Here is a 21651-nt window from a genome sequence, read left to right on the forward strand (position 1 = left end):
GAAACTACTATATTAGTCATGTCGTCTGGGTGTGCATTATCGTGCTCTGGCAACCTGCCATCACACAGCGGCGTGTCCAATTTTGTGGATTATATATGACAGACAACACATGAGAAACAGTTGTCAGTATCAATAATATGCAGGTAGAATATAATGAATATCGTCAATTATAGTGGATTTCTAGTTTCCAATTACAAATATAGTTGCAGGCATCCGTTTTTTTAATTTACAAGGTCGCTGATTTTAATTGTTAAAGAGCCCTGGCGCTGCCCTTCACCAAGAAAAGGATGACAAAACACCCGTCTGTGACAGGATTCACATTTTAAACTCAAATTTCATCATAATTGACGCTATTTGTCATTGCTGCTTGCATATTACTGATACTGACGGCTATGTCCTGCGAGGAAGCCATCATATATTACCCATGTAACTGGACATGCAATATGACAGCAGGTTGCCAGAGCACAATAATGCACACCTCAGACTTGGGAGCCACACCTGCGGTTATAATCTCTTATAAAAAAAAAACTAGAAAAAATGACAAGACAAGTGTGCTTCGGAACAGATCAAACCCACCCACAAAGATAACTAGGAAACAAGGGTAATTAAAGCCCCCCTCTCCCAAATGACCATAATTACTCTACAAACTTCACCAGAGTCGAGTTAGCATAGCATACTACTATTCTGACCAAACTAAGCCTGACCCAACTTAATCCTCTCCCCTCCAGTCTTAGACATAACTGCATTACAAACAGTTTATTAAGTCATACGAAGATCGATCCAGACACAGACGGATCTCACTCTCCCACAGTCGCACTCTCACTCTCGCTCACTCTCACTCCCTCTCGTATTCTGTCTCTCTCTCACACTCACCATTGTCACAGATCAGCTCCAGTTTGTCCAGAGTGGTGAGGGAGAAGAGACGGTACCCAATTCTCGTTCCCACTCCAAGCGACCTGAAGAGAGAGAGGAAAAATGAGGTATAAGGTTATATTCTTAAACATTTCAGCACCCAAGCACACCTATTTGACAAGGCTACCGTAGGAGTTGTGGGCATTTCCATGAGTAGTTTTATGACCCTGGTGGTAGTTTGACCCTTCTTCTGTACCATGAACTTGAAAGAACACTCACAAGAACCTGACTGATCTACTTTTTGACCTTTGGAAATACGTAGTTGATGTGAGAACCTAGGAATACCAACCATAGTGTTCAACCATTTCTTTTTTCTTATCTATTCTAATTTATAATCTATTGATCTCTTTATTTTTATTTCTGTCAATGCATTGGTTCCATGTATTTCCGCATGTTTCCCTTTCCTGCCGAGTTCAATTCATTTATTCCAATTTATTATCTATTTATTGATTGATTTTATTTGTCTCATGATGTTTAAGTTATGTTTTCTTTGTTTTCTTACTCTTATGTTACTTTGGGTTCCTACAGCTGTCTTTTTATTCTTTTGTTTTCCTATATATGTCCTTTGTTTTCCTTTCCTGGTATCCTTATGTTCCTCTGTTTACCTATCCCTATGTCCTTATGTTCCTATATTATATTATCCCTTTCATTATATTCCTTTGTTTTCCTCCTACTCCTATATCCTTATGTCATTCTGGGTGTTTCACGAATACTTACTTGAAGAAAATGGACAAAGAAAAAAAAGACATGACCATTCGATTGAAGACCCGACCCTAAACACTACACCTAGGTCAATAAAACTAGGTCACCCCCACTCCAGGCCAAGCGAGGTCACAAAACACTCACAAATACTTACTTACTTGAAAAAAAAAAACATAAATAAGGAAATAAGTAAAGTGAGCAAAACCTGACCATACAAGTGTTCCCCAGGTCACCCACACAACCCCAAAGTCAACCGAACCAGGTCACCATCACTACAGGTCGACAAGGGTCACAAAACACTCACGAATGGACAAAGAAAAATAAAAGGAGACATGACCATATAAGTGTTCCCCAGGTCATACATACTACCCCAAAGCCAACCAAACCAGGTCACCGCCACTCCAGGTCAAGAGAGGTCATAAAACATCTTACCCCAAACTTACATGAAGAAAAGGTAAAAAATAAACAAAGTGAAGTGAGCAAGACATGACCATACGAGTTTTGCCCAAGTCACCCAAACCAGGTCACCGCTACTCCAGGTCAAGAGAGGTCATAAAACAACTTACCCCAAACTTACATGAAGAAAAGGTAAAAAATAAACAAAGTGAAGTGAGCAAGACATGACCATACGAGTGTTGCCCAGGTCATCCCCACAACCCCAAAGTCACCCAAACCAGGTCACCGCCACTCCAGGTCAAGAGAGGTCATAAAACATCTTACCCCAAACTTACATGAAGAAAAGGTCAAAAATAAACAAAGTGAAGTGAATAAGACATGACCATACGAGTGTTGCCCAGGTCATCCCCACAACCCCAAAGTCACCCAAACCAGGTCACCGCCACTCCAGGTCAAGAGAGGTCATAAAACAACTTACCCCAAACTTACATGAAGAAAAGGTCAAAAATAAACAAAGTGAAGTGAGCAAGACATGACCATACGAGTGTTGCCCAAGTCATCCCCACAACCCCAAAGTCACCCAAACCAGGTCACCGCCACTCCAGGTCACGCGAGGTCATCCCACACACTCACGTATAGTCCTGGTTGAAGGTCATGCAGAATACCCCGCCACCCTCAGAGGGCAGGGAGGCGCCCGTAGCAGCCAGAGACATGAGACCCGCTATGCCCGCCCGCACGCCCTCGGTCACCACGCCCACGCCTCCACCCACGACGCCCACAGTGGCCCCGAGACTTTGCATGCACGGCGAGGGCTATTGGAGTGCGTGTGAGGGCCAGGAGGGAAGGGTTGCTACAGCTGTTGCCCCGCCATGGTCTTCTTCTCCTCTGAGCGCCCGTGTTGTCCTATTTCTCACCCTTGCACTGACATATTTCACTACTCTCAGCTGTTTTTGGGGTTGTTTTGGGGGTTTTGTGTTGTTTTTATTGAGTTTGTTATTTTATTTGTTTGTTTGGGGGTTTTTATATCATGGTTTGTCTCCCTGTATTGATATGTCTCACCTACTCTCAGCTGGTTTTGGGGTTGTTTTGGGGGTTTTGTGTTGTTTTCTTAGTGTTTGTATTTTTTTAGGTGTTTGTTTGGGGTTTTTCTGTCTATCATGGTATATCTCACTTCCCCCTATGTCTGTTTTAAGGGCGTTTTAGGGTCTTTTTTGGGGGTTGTGTTGTTTTGAATGTGTGTTTTTTTACGTTTGTGTTGTTTTGAATGTGTTTTTTTATGCTTGTGTTGTTTTGTGTGTTTTTTTGTGTTTGTGTTGTTTTGGGAGTTTGTTTGGGGGTCTTCTGACACGTATTGGTATATTTCACTTCCCCCCAGGCCTGTTTTTGGGTGTTATGGTTTGTTTTGGGTTGTTTATATTGGGTTAGTGTCCTGTTTGTCCTTGTTTGTCAAAGCTGTGTTGTGTGAAGTCTGTTTTTTGGTGTTTGGGTTTGCTCCTAATTTTAATCTCCCTCTCTTCCCCCGCCCCGATTTTGGTTATTGAACATCCGATTTGACTTGATTAGAACTTAGTATTGATTCATTTAATTTTAGTTTCTTATTTTTAAAGTTTGTGACGTTTAAGTTTTTTTTTTACAATGTCACATTTCTGAACAGATGACGAATCAACAGAGACAGTGTTACCAGCTACGGCATAGTTTACTAATATAATTATCATCATATAAATCTAGAATCACTATGATAAATATAATACAACGAATCAATTTACTTCTCTAGCGTATATACTGAAAAAAAGGCGTTACATATATCCGCTATACGAGGTGGAGAAAAAGAGAAAATATGTTGATGAGATTTGGCACCACTGCAGAGGAGAGCTATGACGTCACTTTTTATTTACATCCAAACACAGATGAATAAACATTTAAAACACTCTCTAAAGCCCTACATACACCTCAAATAAACAGATAAATTTACTAATATACCACAGAATCAAGTTATAGACCCGTTGTCGCTACCTGAGGAATGACATCAGAGAGAGAGAGAGAGAGGGGGGGGGGCGGTAGGGGGGGGGACTGTCTATCTATCTTTCCCCTCCTCTTCCTCCTCCTCCTCCTCCTCCCATCACGATAACTATATGGCCTTAACAACATCAGATTAACTACCTCACTCACGCATTATCTCGTTTGTTCTGGCCCTTTGTGTGTGTATGTGTGTGTGTGTGTTGCCCTATCTCCATATCTATACGTGTGTGTGTGTGTGTGTGTGTGTGTGTGTGTGTGTGTGTGTTGTCCCCCCCTCCCCCCAACACACACACACACACACACACACATGGTGCCCTAATAAGGCTTCCTGTGTCTGTGTGTGTGTGTGTGTGTGTGTGTGTTACGAAGAGGAAGGAAGACCGGATGGAAGAAAGACAGACAGGGAAAGAGAGAAGAAATAAATGAGTTAATAAAGGAAGAAATAAAGGAAAGAAGGAATGGAGAATAAGCAAGGGAGGAGAGGCAGGTGGCGAGGACCCGAGGGAGAGAAAGGGGAGGGAAGAAGGAAAAGAGGGAAGGAGGAGGAGGAGGAGGGGCGGAGAGAAGAAAGCCGGGTAGGGAGGAGGAGGAGGAGGAAGTAGGAGGGAAAAGAAAGCAATAAAGGAGGAAAAGGAATGTGGGAGAAAGAAGAAATGAGGAAACAAGAAAAGTGGAATGAAAAGAAGAGGAAAAAGGGAAGATATGGTAGAGGGAAGAAAAGTAAGGGAGAGAAGAAGAGGGGAAATGAAGAAAGGGAAAGGTAAAAAAAGGTAAAAGAGGGAAAGGGAAAAAGGAATGAAGATGGTACGTGGAGTAAAAGGAAGGAAGGGAGAGAAAGAGGGAAAGGGAGGATGTTAAATTACTGTGAAAGAGAAGGAATATGAAACAGAGGAGGAGGAGGAGGAGGAGGATAAAAGAGAAAATAAAATAAAAAAGGAAAATAAAAAAAGAAGGAAATAAAAGAACAAGGAAGAAGAGGAAGAGAGAGGAAAAGTTGACCTGACCTGACCTGACCCCTGTGTGTGTGTGCGTGTGTGTGTTTGAAATGGAAGGAGGGGAGGAAAAGGAAAAGAAAAACAAACGGAGAGAAACATGGAAATGCAGGCAACAGAAAACCTATCGGCTCATTACGATCAAGGTTGCCTGCTTTGGTGATTAAATCTGCTCGACAGCCACTTGGGGCTTAATGAGCAGATGAAAGCACCTCGATATTCAGTTTACTCCCGACGCAGCGAAATGACGGTCGATTCTATATTTGAAGGAGTTAAAGCACCTCGATATTCAGTTTACTCCCGACGCAGCGAAATGACGGTCGATTCTATATTTGAAGGAGTTAAAGCACCTCGATATTCAGTTTACTCCCGACGCAGCGAAATGACGGTCGATTCTATATTTGAAGGAGTTAAAGCACCTCGATATTCACTTTACTCCCGACACAGCGAAATGACGGGCGATTCTATATTTGAAGGAGTTGATGGTATTCGCATTTACTACTTCTGAGGGAAGATTGGTCCAGTGGCGGATGACTCGGTTTGATAAGAAACTCCTTCCAATGTCTGTGTTACATCGACTCGACATAATGGGTTATTTCTAGTTCTTGAGTTGGTTTGCAGTTCAAATCATGAGATATAAGGAAGAGGAAGAAGAAGAGGAGAAAGAGGAGTAGGCAGGAAGAGAGAAAAGAGGAAGGGAGATGGATGAAAAAATGAGAGATGAGATATAGAAAGATGAGAGGAAAAGGAAAAGGAGGAGGAGGAGGAAGGAAAGAAAATGAAGGTCACATTATCCTATTCCTTCATATCCATACAGAAAAGACATCCCCCTCTCTCTCCTCTCCCTCCCCTTTTTCTCCCTTCCCTCCTCATCCCACATGCTGTGATGATTTGAGGAGACGGTGTATTGTATGTAGGAGTGTTGTGACCTTAGAGTTTATTGGTATTGTTATCGCTACCTACTACTACTACTACTACTACAACTACTACTACTACTACTACTACTACTATACTGTCTGACCAATCAAAACAGTTCATGTCAACCGATCCACCAATGACTGCTCTGTCCTGCACGTGACCTGACCTGAGTGACTTTCTCTCTCTCTCTCTCTCTCTCTCTCTCTCTCTCTCTCTCTCTCTCTCTCTCTCTCTCTCTCTCTCTCTCTCTCTCTCTCTCTCCAACTCCAACGGGTCACCTGTACAGCAAGAGCAAGAGCAAGAGCAGCATAAAAAAAAAACACGACCGAACAAACATGGGAGCAAATAAAATAAAATAAAAAACTAAATCATACAATAATAATAAATAAATTAACACATATATCCTCCAATTAAGGCTACAACTCAAGAGATGACATCCATTAATTAGCAAAAAAGGCGACTTGACACACATGACGCATTAAAGTATTTCCCGCCCGCTCCCTCTTTTAAATCCTTAACCGTTGACACAGCAGAGAGAGAGAGAAAGAGGAAGGTGCACTGGTGTGGGAATTGAAGTCATTTTGGGGAGCAGAGGCAGAGGAGGAGGCGGTGGTGCTGGTGTTGAAGGTTGTGGTGTACCTTGGTGGTGTTGATGGTGACGGTCTCTCCCTCAGTCACTCCCACAAGCAACTCCAGCATCCAACACTCCCTTTTATCAACTACGAACGTGACTCATCTCTCTCCAGTCAATTCGGTAAGATATCAACACTTGCATTATATTTCCTGTGTGTGGTCAAGACACGTGTCCGTAACGGCGTTTCAGTTGGCTTCAGCCTTAGTAAAGTAAATTACTTCTTTTATACTAAAATTTGTTCACTAAGTGAGTGTTTATCAAATTAATGCTCCCTCCTCTCCCCCAGCGTTATTACATGTCTAATAGTTCCCAAGCTTTTATAGTACATTACTTCCCCTTAATTAACTCACGCTTGCTAGCACAGTTTCCCGCCACTACCTCCCTGCCGCTGAGCTCATGCACTGGACTCGTTCTCTGCCACCGACATAGGTAAGAAGTGCGCGCCCATTATCCTTTTTTAGTTGTACCCCCTCAAATATTACATGTATTTATAATTCCTCCCCTTTTTATTCATACTCAAGCATATCTTAGCACCTGTAGTGTTTTGTCTGTTAACAGTGACTCGTTCTCTGCCACCGACATGGTCCGTTTGGTGTCGCCTCCCGGCGGCCGCTACACACGTCTGTGTCACACACACACACACACACACACACTCCCAAAGCCCACCCCACCACAATTTTAATCGTCAGCAAGTAATTGTGGTTCTTATCACCTTGTGAGCGGTTCCATAGGCCCTCCAAGGAAACTTAAATTTTAGTTTTAAGTCGTTTTGTTCACCTTGTAAAAAGGAATATATTATTTTGTTATTTTCTAAATTGTTTCATATTACCATGTACCCCACTTGTTCCATATTACCACTCCACTTTTCACGACCCACTTTTTTCGATCTTCTTGAATAAAAAGCTGTAGAATTTGAATGAGTTAGTTTTTCTCACTATAACTCTGAATGTGTTAATAACACGCTCCCGCGCTACCCAAGAATTTATCCAGTTCCTCACCCGCCGTGATCGAGTGTTTAGCCTGTTATAGAAGTCAAGTTGATTTCCTTTCTTTTTCTCCCCATTGAGCTGTTGTTCGATTAACAGATCTGTAAAAGTTTTATTTATGTATTCACAAAAAGGAATATAAATATTTTGTTATTTTCTAAATTGTTCCATATTACCACCCCACTTTTTCCATATTACCACCCCACTTTTCACGACCCAATTTTTTGGATCTTCTTGAATAAAAAGATGTAGCATTTGAACGAGTTAGTTTTTCTCACTATAACTCGGAATGTGTTAAGGGGATAAAATTTGTCAATACTTATATGCAATTTTTCCTTTTTAAAATAAAAATAAATTGTTCCCTATTACCACCTCCTCCTCTATTCTTGCTTATTTAATTCTCTAGTTAGGCCTACTCTATTCTTTTAACTTTATTTACTCTACATAGTTTGGTAAGACACTATTATTCAACGTTGGGATTTTGTTTACTCTTGTTTATTTCATTCTCCTCAATTCACCCTATTCCATGTAATTTATTTACTCCAGTTACTTTGGTTAGATACAAATCAACCCTGGCATTCTATTTACTGCATTCTATCCATTATTCTCTTCTATTTTCTATTATTCAGCGTCGGGATTTTGATATGTTCCTTTTATTTTCCTTTTCTTAAAGCTTTTTCTATTTAATTTAGTTACTCTAGATCTAAGTCTTGCTGTATACTACTCTATTCTATCTATTAATCGCCTATATTTACTCCATTATTATCTATTATAAATCTACTTTGCTTGATCTACGGAGCGCTGGCAATTATTTTTTTTACTCTAATATTTTATTTCATTTGTCAAGGCGGGAACGAACACTTATCATTATTATTATAGTAAAATTATTGTTAATGTCGTTATTATTATTATCATTATCACTATATACTATTATTATTATTATAGACATTGGTGGGGGGATATTCTAGTATTATCATAATCGTTATTACTACTATTATTAGCATTGTTACAGAACGGGTAAGGGGTCTTATATATATATATATATATATATATATATATATATATATATATATATATATATATATATATATATATATATATATATAGTGGTGTCATTATTATCATTAGTTGTATAATCACACTGTAGTACTGCCTGGGGGTTGGGATGGCATGCTCCTCCCTTCTCCTTTGTCGTTTACTTGCAACAATAAACTATCAATCAATCAGTGTTATCAGTATTGTTTATATAACGGGCGGGGATCGACTCTTCATTATCGTTATTATACTAGCATTATTTCCATCATTGTCAACAGGTGGCGCGAATCTTCTGTCCCCAGCCATGGCAACCAGATTTGTCGCCACCCCGGAATCCCTTATCGAGAGGGGCATGATCGTCGGCCTGCACATGGGCGGGGTGCAAAACGCTGAGATCTCCCGCAGGCTGGGGGTGTCGCGGCAAACGGTGGGCAGGTGGGTGAAGCGCTGGCAGGAGGAAGGCAGCGTGGCCCCGGGCCGGCGAGTCTCTGCTTTTGATCGGATGCTTTTTACCTTGTGGGATAGACCAAGGTCGACGACGAATATGCAAGAGTCCGCCAGCAACGTGAAGGATGATGATGATGGTGACGCCCGACGACGACGTATAAACGAGACCATCAGTAGAGTGATAGCGATGCATAGTGATAATGATGGTGGTGAAGGGAAGTGGCCGACGCATCAATCCTTCAGTAGCGTAGGAGTGAAGAAGGAAGAGGATGATGGTGATGGTGTGGTGAAGAAGGAGAAGGAGGATGGTCATGGTGAAGACAAGTGGCCAACGCATCAGTTCTTCAGTGGAATCAGAGTGAAGGAGGAAGTGGAGGATGGTGATAGTGTGGTGAAGAAGGAGGATGGTGATGGTGAAGACAAGTGGCCAGCACATCAGAACCTTTTCGATAGACTACTAGCGAAAAAAGAGAAGGAAGATGGTGTGGTGAAGGAAGAAGATGGTGATAGTGTGGTGAAGAAAGAGAAGCTGGGATGGTGATGGTATAGTAAAGGAGGAGGAGAATAGTGATGTCTGACGATGTATAAATGAGGCCAGTAAAGTAACAGCGAAGTATAGTGATGATAGTGAAGACAACCAGCCCATGTTACAGAGTCCTTCGGTAAAGTAATAGTGAAAGATGATGATGATAGTGAATAAGTAATAAAAGCGTTATTTCACACTGAGGCATGTAGAAAAGTTATATAAGGAAGGAAAATAAATAATGGTAATGTGAATGATGATGAAACTGATGATGTTGATGAGCATAATGAATTAATAATAATGATGATAGTAATAATGATAGTTTCATTTCACCCTGAGGCATATAGACTTACATACAGAGATAGAGGAGAAGGAGGTAAGGATGTGGGCAAAGGAAATGTAGGAAGTTAACGAAAGGGAGGGAGAGAGGGAGGAAAATAGGGGGTGGGAAGTAGGAAAAGATAAAGTGCACGTGAGAAAACAGAGGAAAAGAAAGATAAATAAGTAGATCGGAGTGAAGCGAGGGGGTGGAGAAGTCAGAAAGGATGAGATGAGGGGAGGAAGGCCACTCCTGTTTTTGCCGACGCATCAGTCCTTCAGTAGAGTTATAAAGCTCTGTAACCACACAGGAAACTTTGGATGGAAACTCCGCCGTGACTCCAGTGCAACTAGATGCAGCGGTATTTCCTCCCAAGTCACGCCGGTTTTTCCATTGTTTCCACGAGTTGCGGCTTGATGGAAACATTCTTGAACTGTCCAAAAAAGTCACAGCGGAGTCACGCCGGTGTTTCCGTGGGCCCGTGTCACGGTGGAGTAACAGCGGAGTTACAACGGAGTCACCACGGAGTTTCCTCGTACACCACCTGTCACAGCGGTGATTCCATGATGGTGGAGGAAAACGCGTTGTAAAACCGGGGTGACTCCGCTGCAACTATGGAAACACCGCCGTGACTCCGTTGTAACTATATAAACACCGCCGTGACACCACTACAGCTCCTCCTACCTCTGAGTCAAAGAGGTGTGGGTATATAAATAGGTCAAGTGAGATAGAACTCGCAGTAATGGATTTAAATTAGAAAAGTATAGATTTAGGAGAGATATAGGCAAGCATTGGTTTAGTAATAGGGTGGTGGGGGAATGGAATAGACTCAGCAATCACATAGTTAGTTCAGGGACGATAGCTTGTTTTAAGAGTAGACTGGATAGCTACATGGACGAGGACGACAGGTGGCAGTGAGGTGTGGGTGCAGGGTGCAGTAAGGTGACGGGGTGCTGGATGCGTGCCTAGAACCGCCGGTATAACGAGGATCAAGCCTCTACCTGTCACCCCTGTAACTACACCTCACCCACCGTGAGTAGTGGGGGGGATTCTGGAGCTGCCCTGTGTAGGCCACCCGGCCTCTTGCAGTTTCCCTAATTTCTTATGTTCTTATATCGAAGCAGACAAGTGTGAGATGACCACAGAGTCGAGTGAATTTGTCTAGAGGCAGGCGATTTGCTTTCCGTGGTCGGATTCTGTAATTTGTCCTCTAAAACCATGAAACAATTTTTTTCAGGCAATGGAGGAGAGGAGGCAGGCGATACGGGACCAACAGCGACGTATTCAAACTGCAGCGACGAGACCACGCACCGAAGAGGAGGAGAGGTGGGAGGCATGGGTAAAATATATTATCTGTGAGGCCAAACGTCTTCACCCATCTATGGCTGAAGAATTTAAGGATGAGGCACTGGACCTATTACGGAGGTACAAGGAAAAAAACAGGAACACAGTGGCCGGAGAATCAGTTAATAACCCCCCAATACAGGTTCCCCAACATTCCCCTACCATGACTTCAGTACAGCCATTCATATTTGCATCCACGCCCAGCCCCCTTGCACAGACGAAGAAGGAAGAGGATGGTGATAGTGACGTGGTGAAGGAGGAAGAGGAGGATGGTGATGGTATAGTGAAGGAGTAGAAGGATGGTGATGGTATAGTGAAGAAGGAGGATGGTGATGGTGAAGACAAGTGGCTGACACACCAGTTCTTCAGTAGAATCAGAGTGAAGGAGGAAGTGGAGGATGGTGATAGTGTGGTGAAGAAGGAGGATGGTGATGTTACAATGAAGATGCAGAAGCTAGGATAGTGACTATAGTAAAGGAGGAGGAGAATTGTGATGTCTGACGATGTATAAATGAGACCATCAGTAAAGTAATAGCGAAGTATAGTGAAGATAGTGAAGACGACAGAGTCCTTCGGTAAAGTAATAGTGAAAAATGATGATAGTGAATAAGTAATAATAGCGGTAATTCACAATGAGGCATGTATAAAAGTTACATAAGAAAGGAAAATAATGGTAATGTGAATGATGATGAAATTGACGATGTTGATGAGCATAATGATTTAATGATGATGATGTTAGTAATAATGATAGTTTTATTTCACCTTAAGGCATAAAGACTTGCATACACAGAGAGAGAGAGAGAGAGAGAGAGAGAGAGAGAGAGAGAGAAAACAACTTACAGCGCCAAACAAAAGAAAACGAGACGAAAGAAACTGAATAATAAGGAGAAATAATGCAACTAGAAACAAAGAAAAATAAAGAAAACGGAAGAAAAGAGGAGGAAAGGAGAGAGAGAAGGAGGAAAATGGGAGTGGGGAGTGGGAAAGAATTAAGTGTGACAAAACAGGAAAAGAAATGGGTAGATTGGAGTGAAGCGAGGGGGTGAAGTACAGGAAAGGATTAAGATGAGGGGAGGAAGGGCACTCCTGTATATGTCGAAAGCTTGTATTCTTGACCCGACCATTAACCGTCTGGCTGGACCTCAAGCAAGCTGGTGAAGGCGTGAATTAAGCTGCAAACTGTCTGACTTTTCCTGTTCCTGTCTGCTACACAACGCATTTAATCAGGTATGGAAATCTGCGACGTCTGTGTGTGTGTGTGTGTGTGTGTGTGTGTGTTTCAGCTTGCTTTCGTGTCTATATTTAGCTAACCGTTAATATATTTTTCTTTATTTATTTTTACATCTTATATTGTGCAAATACAAGTATGTCGATGAGCGGGCAACTCTCTCTCTCTCTCTCTCTCTCTCTCTCTCTCTCTCTCTCTCTCTCTCTCTCTCTCTCTCTCAAAAACCGAGATTGACGTAACATAAAACCAAATACAAAACAAATAAATCAATAGGCTACTTTAATTAAACAAAAAAGAAAAGAAAACACTATAGTACTCAAGAGATGATGTCCGTTATTAGCAAAAAAGGCGCGCGAAGAATACGTTAATTGCTTCCCGGGCGCTCCCTTATTTTAAATCCTTAACCGTTGACATGGCAGAGAGAGGTGAAGGAAGGAGGTACGATTTTGAGGTCATTTAGTACATTTACGGGAGCACAGGCAAAGGAGGTGGTAGTGCTGGTATTGGTAGCGACGTTCTCTCCCTCGGTCACTCCAACAAGCAACTCCAGCATTCATTCAACACCCTTTTATCTACTACGACAGCGACTCATTTCTCCAGCCAATTCGGTAAGATATCATCAACACTGTATTATTCTATTTCCTGTATTCTATCCATTACTCTTCTATTTACTCTCTTTATTCACTCCAACAAGGAACTCCAGCATTCAACACTTCCTTTATCTACTGCACCCACACCTCACTGCCACCTGTCATCCTCGTCCATGTAGCTATCCAGTCAACTCTTAAAACAAGCTATCGTCCATAACTATGTGATTGCTGAGTCTATTCCATTCCCCAACACCCTATCTACTACGACAGCGACCAATGCTCCAGCCTATGTCTCCTAAATCTATACTTTTCTGATTCTATCCATTACTCTTCTATTTACTCTATTCACTCCAACAAGGAACTCCAGCATTCAACACTTCCTTTATCTACTACGACAGCGACTCATCTCTCTCCAGTGTAAGATATAATCACTTGCATTCTATTTTCTGTGTTCCATCCATTACTCTCTTCTATTTACTCTTTTCAATTGTCACATAGTGAGTGCGGGGACGATAGGCTGTTTTAAGAGTATAAGTTAGGTTGATAGCTACATGGACGAGGATGACAGGTGGTAATGGGAGGGAATCTGAAGTTGCATATGTGGCCTCTTGCAGTCTCCACTATTTTATTTAGTTACTCCTACTCTGTTATTGTATTTATCTCTATTATGCGATCCTATTTACTCCATTTTATTCTCTATTATATTTCTACTTTTCTCTACGGAGGTCTGGCATTTTAATTATTTTATCTACTATCTTCTCTTTTCACCCTTATGTTTTCTGTTATATTTTTCTTCTGTTTACTGAGGATGTGATGTGAGGATTAATTTCATGCAGTGCTCTCTTACATTTTTTTTTTTTTGCCTCAGCGGGAAAGAACACATCATTATTATTAGAAGTATTGTTGTTATCATCACTGGTATTATTATTGTTACCGTATAGATATTGGTGGGGGATAGTTTAGTATATATTGTTATCTTCATCGTTATTACTATTATTATTATTATTGTTAAAGAACGGGTAGGGGTCTTCTAGTGGTTTCATTATCATCATTAGTAGTAGTGTTAATTGTTTATATAATGAGTGGGGATCAAATCTTCAAGTACACAATCATTATTATCGTTATTACACTATCATTATTTCTATCATTATCAACAGGTGGCGCGAATCTTGTCCCCAGCCATGGCATTCAGATGCGTTGACTCCCCGCAAGCCCTAACGCAGAGGGGCATCATTATCGGGCTGCACATGGGCGGGATGCAAAACGCGGATATCTCCCGAAGGCTGGGGGTGTCTCGGCATACGGTCGCCAAGTGGTTGAAGCGCTGGGAGGAGGAGGGCAGCGTGACCACGAGAGGGAGAGGGATGACACGGGTGGGGCAGAGGTTGAGGTGGCGGGAAATCTCACCTTATGGCCAAATCCCTGGTGGCATGTGGGTTAAAGACTCCCCGATGACGAATATGCTAGAGTTCTCCTATAACGTGGTGAAGGATAGTGATGATGGTGAGGCCCGACGACGACGTATAAACGAGACCATCAGTAGAGTAGTAGATATGCATAACAATAATGAGTGTGATGATGGTGAAGAGAAGTGGCCGACGCATCAGTCCTTCAGTAAAGTAGGAGTGAAAAAGGAAGAGGATGGTGATGGTGTAGTGAAGAAGAAAGAGAAGGATGGTGAAGGTGTGGTAAGGAAGGAGGAGGATGGTGAAAGTGTGGTGAAGAAGGAGAAGGAGGATGGTGAAGACAAGTGGCATCAGTTCTTCGGCAGAGTAGGAGTGAAGGAGGATGGTGATGGTGTGGTGAAGAAGGAAGAGGAGGAGGATGGTGATAGTGTGGTGAAGAAGGAAGATAGTTATGAAGACAAGTGGCCAAGGAGTCAATTCTTCAGTGGCGTAAGACTGAAGGCGGAAGAGGAGGATGGTGATGGCATAGTGAAGAAGGAGTAGAAGGATGGTGATGGTATAGTGAAGAAGGAGGATATGGTGATGGTGAAGACAAGTGGCCAACGCATCAGTATATCTTCAGCAGAGTGATAGTGAAATAAGAGGAGGAAGATGTGGTGAAGGATGGTGATGATATAGTGAAGGAGGAGAGGGATGGTGATGGGATAGTGAAGTAGTGATGATAGTGATGCCTGACGACGTGTGGCACCATAAGTAAAGTGATGATAGTGAGGACAACCTGGCGATGCTATAGAGTGATGATGATAATGATTAAGTAATGATAATGATAGTGGAATTTCACCCTGAGGCACATGAAAAAAATTATATACAAAGGAAAAATAAGTGATGGAAGTGAATGATGATGCTGATGAGCGTAATTATTTAATGTTAATAATAATAATAATAATAATATAGTTTTATTTCACCCCGAGTTATATAGGAATTACAGAGAGAGAGAGAGAGAGAGAGAGAGACGGCGAAAGAAAGAAAGACAGAAAGATAAGGAGGAAAATGGGAAGGAGTAGGAAAGGCTAAAGGTGAAAAGAAAAGAGAAAGGAAAAGAAAAAAAAAACAGGTAGATCGGAATGAAACGTCTCGAAGTGGTGAAGTAGAATATGGATTAGGGTGAGGGGAGGGAGGCCACTCCTGTTTATGTCGAAAAGCTATATCCTAGACCTGCCCCATTAACCGTCTGGCTGGGCCTCAAGCAACCTGTCTGACACTTCATGTTCCTGTCTCTGCTACACAACGACATCAACTTGCTAGAATCAGTTCAGAGGAGGATGACCAAGATGATTCAGGGGCTGAGGAACCTCCCATATCAAAATAGGCTGAAACATCTAAACTTACATTCACTAGAGAGACGAAGAGTGCGGGGAGATCTGATAGAAGTATTCAAATGGGTCAAGGGTTACAACAAAGGCGATATAAGTAAAGTACTGAGAATTAGCCAACAGGATAGAACTCCCAGTAATGGATTTAAATTAGAAAAGTATAGATTTAGGAGAGATATAGGCAAGCATTGGTTTAGTAATAGGGTGGTGGGGGAACGGAATAGACTCAGCAATCACATAGTTAGTGCAGGGACGATAGCTTGTTTTAAGAGTAGACTAGATAGCTACATGGACGATGGCGACAGGTGGCAGTGAGGTGTGGGTGCAGTAAGGTGACGGGGTGCTGGATGCGTGCCTAGAACCGCCGGTATAACGAGGATCAAGCCTCTACCTGTAACCCCTTTAACTACACCTCACCCACCGTGAGTAGTGGGGGGGGATTCTGGAGCTGCCCTGTGTAGGCCACCCCGCCTATTGCAGTTTCCCTTTGTTCTTGTGTTCTTGTGTGTGTGTGTGCATTCGCGTCTATATTTACCCTATACCGTTACTCTCTCTCTCTCCCTGTTCCTTGTAGCCTTCTTATTTTGATTCCTTCTTTCAGTTCCTTCTACCTTTCTTAATTCTTATGTTCCTTATTAACCTTATTTTGATTCTTTCCTTTAGTTCCCTCTACCTTTCGTTATTCCCGTTCCTTAACCATATCTTTATTCTTTCCTCTAATTTCTTCTACCTCTCCGCCACGGCGGGACGAGCAAACTGTCCACGCACCATCTTCACCCGGGGGCGCGCCGTGGGGATGAGGGAGGGCGGTGCAAGTGTGAAGGACATCGCTGAGGCACTGGGCGTCTCCAACGTCACTGTGTGGAAGTGGTTATACAGATGGCGAAGCGAGGGAAACGTGGATACCAAGCCACCTGGACGACCACGAACCACAACTCCTGAGATCGCCAGAAGCAGATGGCGAAGCGAGGGATCAAATGTGAAGACCAAGCCGCCTGGACCATCACGAACCACAACTCCTGAGACCGCCAGAAGAGTAATAGCGATGTATAAGGATAACCGTGCAAGTGTGAAGGACATCGGCGAGGAACTGGGCGTCTCGAGAGTCACTGTGTGTAGGTGGATACGCAAATGGCAAAGCGAGGGATCAAATGTAAAGACTAGGCCGCCTGGACGACCACGAACCACAACTCCTGAGACCGCCAGTAGAGTAACAGCGATGTGTAGTGATAATGATGGCGGTGATGATGATGATGAAGACAACCTGCCGATCCTTCAATAAGCCCTTCAGGAGAGGAACAGTGAACGCAATCCAGAGAGTCCTTCAGTAGAGTAGGCGATGGTGATGGTGTAGTGAGGGAGGAGGATGATGGTGGTGAAAACGGCTTCCCGATGCATCAAGTCCTACTGCAATGTGAGTGATGATGATGGTGATAATAGTGAACGTAATGCTTTAATAATAATGCGTAATAATATGTTTTGTTTCGCTCTGAGACACAAAGAGAAAGCTACATACCAAGAAATATAAGTAATGAGGATGATAATGATGAGCGGAATGAAATGTTAATAATAATGATAATAATATTTGTTTCTCACTGAGGCACATAAAGTTACGAAGGAAAAAAACATATGTAACAAGTGCAAATCTATACATTAGGCTACTACACCAAGCGGTATTTATGTAACTATGAGATTCGATAACCTAGAAAATAAATAAAATAAAATAAAATGACTTCTTGCGGCTCACTTTATCATGTGTTCTCATCGCTTTTCACCTTGACCTGACCTGACCTCCCTGCACCCATGGGGGCAAGGGATGTGTGTGTGTGCGTGTGTGTGTGTTCGTCTATATTTTCTTCGATTATTTTTTTTGTTTAGTTTGACCTTAACCTTGTTTTTATTTTTACCTTTCTTTATTCCCCTATTTCCTGCTTTTCTTCATTTCCTTATTTTCCAGCTTCTCTCTCTCTCTCTCTCTCACACACACACACTCCCTTCTCCCTCCTTCGTCCCTCCCTTCCCCTTCCACACCCCTACCTTCCTACTCTACCTCATGACCCTTGCCAGACACCTCCCCCCCCTGATCCCCATTTTATCAGACAGACGGAAGGACAGGGGGTCAGGACAGACAGACAAGCAGGGGTACCATAGCAACACGCGCGCACCCTTCCTTCCTTCCACGGCTGCCTCGTCTCCATGCCACGAGAGAGGAAGGAGAGAGAGAGGTCGAGGTTATTTCTTGATTAATTTGGGTTCTAATTAAAACTAGTAATAAGATAGAGGAAAAGGAAAAGAGGAAGAATTAGTGCTTATGATAATACGAGAAAAGGAATACTGTTGATAGCAATACGAAAAAAGAAATAATGATAATAATAATAATAGCAAGAATCATGAAAGAGAAAGGAGAGAATGAGAAAAAAAAAGAGAATTAGGTCGAATAATAAGAGAAAGATAGCATGGAAAGTAAACGAGAAATACAAGGAAAACAAAACATTAAATACGTATAATAATAGTAATGATAAAGGAAAGAGGGAATGTGAGAAAAGACGAGAAATGCAAGGAATAATAAAGATAAAGAATGGGATAAAGAAGACAGATAAATATAGGTAAAGGGAATGGTTATAATAAGTTAAGAAGCAAGAGAGAACTAGAGAACAAAAAGTGATATACAAAGAATAATAAGAGAAAGAGGAAATATGATAAAAATAGAGAAATGAGAGAATGGGGAAAGAAGGCGAAAGATACAAATAATGATAAAAGAGAATGAGGGAATAACGAGAAATATGAATAATAATAAAAAAGAGAAGGAGAATGTACTAAAAAATAAAACAAGAAATGCAAAGAATAATAATGAAAATAGGAGAATAAAAACGAAAACAAAGAAAACAATGATAATAAACAGAAAAGGGAGAATAGGAAGGAAAACGTGAAATGCAAAGAATAAGGAAAAGAAAAGAAGAATGAGAAGAAAACGAGAAATACAAAAAATGATAAAAAAGAAAAGAATGAATAAAAACTAGAAATGCAAATAATAATAATAAAACAGAGCAGAGGAAAAACGAGAAAAATACAACGCAAGGGAAGAGAAAACGGAAAGGAAAAAGGAAAACGAGATAAACAACAAAACAAAAACAACAGTCTCACCTCTACCCCATACCCTCGTTCCACCCCTTAATCCACCTATAAGAAGGGAGGAAAGGGGAAGGGGGAGATAATGAAGGAAGAGGATAAAGAGGGGGGTGAGGTGGAGGGAGGGGAAGGCGTGTGATCTGACTCTCCCTCCCTCTCTCTCTCTCTCTCTCTCTCTCTGACCTGACTTGAATGGAGGGAGAAGGATGGATGCGGGAAAGAAGGAAAAATAAGGAAGAAGGAAAACGATATAGAAGGAAATTGGAAGAAACGGAGGAACGAAAAGAAGGGAGAATAGAAATAAATGGAAGGAAGAAAGGGAGAAAAGAAACAGATGGAAGGAAGAAACGAAGGAAAGGGAGATAAAAGAGGGAAGGAAGAAACGGGGGAAAGAAAAGGAAGAAAGGGAGAAAATAAGGAAATAGATGAAAGGAAGAAACGAAGGAAAGAAAAGGGATAACAGAGGGAAGGAAGAAACGGTGGAGAGAAAAGAAGGAAAAAAAGGAGAAAAGAAACAGATTGAAGGAAGAAAATAGATGGAAGAAAAGAAAAGAAGGAAAAAAGAGAGATAAAAAGTAGATGGGAGGAAAATACGTAGGAAAGGAGATAAAAGATGGAAGAAAAGGAAACCGAGAAGATAAAAGGAAGAAAAGTGACAAAGAGGATTTAATGAGCATAAGAAATGAAGAGAGAGAGAGATTCAGTGGATTTGCACACACACACACACACACACACACACACACACACGCACACACAAGGTAATGTCTCCGTCATTATCAGTCTGTAAATATTCTCTCTCTCTCTCTCTCTCTCTCTCTCTCTCTCTCACGCCCCATGGGAGATTTATTGACCTGACCTCACTCTCACAAACAGCAGCTGACCCTTCTCTCTCTCTCTCTCTCTCTCTCTCTCTCTCTCTCTCTCTCTCTCTCTCTCTCTCTCTCTCTCTCTCTCTCTCTCTCTATTTTAATCTCTCTCTCTCTCTCTCTCTCTCTCTCTCTCTCTCTCTCTCTCTCTCTCAGAATTTTGTATACTTTTTTCTTATATACCAAAAAAAAAAAAATAATAATTCGCTAATATCACGATTATAAAAAAAAAGATAAAAAGAGAGTTGCCAGCGTTTATTTTTCTCGTTTATTTTTCGAACACGAGGAGGTGAAGGAAGAGGCAAGGAAGGAAGATGACGGAGGGAGGAGGAGGAGGAGAAGGGAGAAGAAGGAGGAGGGAAGGGAGAATGGGGGGGAGAAGTAGAGAGAATGGCGTCTTATCTCTCACACACACGCTAAATCCACTGGGCAATTAAGCTGTTTTGCGTTACTTCTGTGCTGTTTGCAGAGGCGGAGGAGAAGGGAGGGAAGGAAGGAAGGAAGGGAGGGAGGGAGGGAAGACCATGGCGGATAGCAACACCGGCTTCCCTTCTCCCCCTCCCTCCCTCCCTCCCCACATGCATCTCTCCGAACACACACACAAGCACACTTTTAACCCATAAATACACGCTGTTCCCCCTTCATTTCGACCTCTTACCCCCGATATAAAGTTAGCTAAGCAAATAATCTAGTAGAAGTAACCATGAAAGTGCATTACAGGTTAGAAATAAAGGAGAACGAGGTAAAAATGAAAGCACTTTGTGGCAATGCATTCAGGTTGACCGCTGTCGGACGCCGCGCCAGGCCAGGACAGTTGTCGCACACATCTGCATTTCTTCGTTTCCTCCCCCTTATTTTCACGGATGGCGGGTGTCAACAGCCCCCAATAACACCCACGCACACCGTCCACCCCCTAAACACCCTCTCAAATTACCGACAGCCCCCGAACACAGCCCCGGCAACCCAGCAGGAGGAAAAAGGATGAAAAAAATGCATCCACACTTTGGCAGGTCTCCCGTCATGCCAACCTCCACATAATTAGCCCTGTAACTTAATCCCCAGGGCACTGCGTCTCCTCCCCACCCATTCCACGCCCTCGCCGGGGATGTGGGAGTGGATTAGGGCTGGATGGGCGGCGTGGGTGTAAGGGAATAGGTGAAAGAGACGGAATTTGGAAGGGTGGATGACGCCGAACGTAACAAATGGCGGAGGCTGCATTGAGATTGGGTTGCAGGAGTAGGTGGAAGAAATTGAAGGATTGGGTGGATTTTGGGTGGACTGAGTGATTTAAAGTTGTGTTAATTGGGTGGATAGATGAAATTGGGTTAACTGAAGAAGGAAAAGGAGAATAGGTGGATAGAACGAAAGAAAACGAGAAAATGGAGAAGGATGTGGAGTGATGGGTTATAAGGAAAACGGAGATAGGTGGAAGAGGTTACATGATTGAGCGGACTTGGGTGGACTGAAGGCCTTGACAGATGGATAGATATAAAAATTTGGGTGAAACGTAGACGGAAAAAGTAAAAATAGATGGTTATGAAGATGGAAAACGGGGAAAAATGGAGGAGGAAGTGGAAAAACATAAACGAAGAAAAGAAAATGGGAACAGAAAACAACAAATACAGTTATAATAATAGCAAAAACGAAATTAATAATGATAATAATTAAAGAAAGTAAATAATTAATGATAGGCTAATACAGTGCTAACATATAAAGGTAAATCGCAGGGCATAGGCCTACGCTATGGCTACGCTAACATAAATAACAATAACTAATGAAATATATAGGCTACTTATAGTAATATTTTTGGACTATTCGTAGCTCAAACTCTC

General features: G+C 42.1%; 1 protein-coding gene across 2 annotated transcripts in view; it reads right to left on the minus strand.

Annotated features, from left to right (window-relative positions):
• The window catches only part of LOC126986321 (WD repeat domain phosphoinositide-interacting protein 2-like), a 36610-nt gene extending 33696 nt beyond the window's left edge, over positions 1–2914 (minus strand). The window contains exons 1-2 of one of the 2 annotated variants that reach the window (XM_050842324.1): positions 2644–2914; positions 874–956 (exon numbers count right to left, since the gene is read on the minus strand). In XM_050842324.1, the coding sequence (XP_050698281.1) occupies positions 874–956; positions 2644–2810 (250 nt within the window). In that variant the 5' untranslated portion in view covers positions 2811–2914. The remainder of the gene's footprint in view (positions 1–873; positions 957–2643) is intronic. The other variant, XM_050842325.1, reaches the window with a different exon arrangement.
• Between the last annotated feature and the right edge of the window lie 18737 nt (positions 2915–21651).

The sequence above is a fragment of the Eriocheir sinensis genome, chromosome 61 (genome assembly GCF_024679095.1).
Source record: "Eriocheir sinensis breed Jianghai 21 chromosome 61, ASM2467909v1, whole genome shotgun sequence".
NCBI classification, from domain to species: Eukaryota; Metazoa; Arthropoda; class Malacostraca; order Decapoda; family Varunidae; genus Eriocheir; species Eriocheir sinensis.